Here is a 1,093-nt window from a genome sequence, read left to right on the forward strand (position 1 = left end):
GTTTAAAAACAGAGTCCTGTTCTCCACCACAGTTTACTAAATCCAGTGTTTAGAGTGGAAGCCCAGGGATCTGTTTTCAGCGAACTGCCCACATGATTCTTATCAATGCTATCGCTTGAGAATGGGAGCTGTGTAACGGATAACCGGGGAGTTTGGGTTAAGTAGGAAATGTGTGTGGGGAAGGGCATTTTTGTGGTTATCTCTACTGAGCTATATTTACCTCTCTCTGTCTCTCCCTTTCTCTCTCTCTTTCTCTCTGTCTCTGTCTCTGTCGCTCTCTCACACATGCACTCTGTAGTTGGCTTAATGAAAGAGAAAAAATAGTAAGAAATATTGTTAATAGAGGAGACAGGTTAATAATATTAGAAAGTTATGATCCATGTTAAAAGAGATTAGGATGGGTAGGGAATACCTCCAGTTTTTGTTTGGATTTTTTGTTTGGTTCAGGCATAATACTTTTCGTATGTGGCACTGGATTGAATTACAATTAGAATAATGACAATACATGTCATTATTGACATGTATTGACATGACAATACACTCTACAGCCTTTACTTGGTATGAAAATTACAGAAGACTAACAACTGAAATGTGCTGGCATTCTTTAAATTTTCTGAAAGTGTGAGACTTCATCTTAACACAGGAATGAACTCTCCCCAATTGAAAGCCTTTGTGATTTCCCCAAATCATACACATCAACTTAAGCTCACTAGATTACTTAACCAAACAGGTACGTTTTACAGTTAAATCTTACAGATTAGCTGTTGGTTTACTGCTTTTAATGTCTCTCAAAGCATGCAATTGGGCTATGTTTTCTTCGCTAAATCCATATTTGCTAAAGATTTCTTCTGAGTGTTCTCCTAAGACCGGACTCTGTGTGGAAGAGACAGAAGCTAAAGTTTGAGGGGGGAAATGGAACTGGCATGGAAACTATCACCTCCTGTTGATCCACATTCTTTATTCTTCAGGAGTTGAGAAATACTGTCAAATGTCAGAAGAGGGGTCACACATGCATTCAGGTCTGCAAAGATCTCACTCCATTCTGTTTGATTCTTCTTAACGAATATGTCTGCAAAGAATGTTTTCAACCTTG

The 1,093-nt window shown here is 38.4% G+C and overlaps 1 protein-coding gene across 1 annotated transcript in view; it reads right to left on the reverse strand.

Moving 5' to 3' along the window:
* Window positions 1-750: 750 nt before the first annotated feature.
* AMACR (alpha-methylacyl-CoA racemase) overlaps window positions 751-1,093 on the reverse strand; it is a 2,549-nt gene continuing 2,206 nt past the window's right edge. Inside the window, 1 exon segment of the mRNA XM_023532161.1 lies at window positions 751-893. Within this exon segment, the coding sequence (XP_023387929.1) occupies window positions 751-893 (143 nt within the window).

Source organism: Pteropus vampyrus, unplaced genomic scaffold (genome assembly GCF_000151845.1).
Source record: "Pteropus vampyrus isolate Shadow unplaced genomic scaffold, Pvam_2.0 Scaffold78, whole genome shotgun sequence".
Taxonomy (NCBI): Eukaryota; Metazoa; Chordata; class Mammalia; order Chiroptera; family Pteropodidae; genus Pteropus; species Pteropus vampyrus.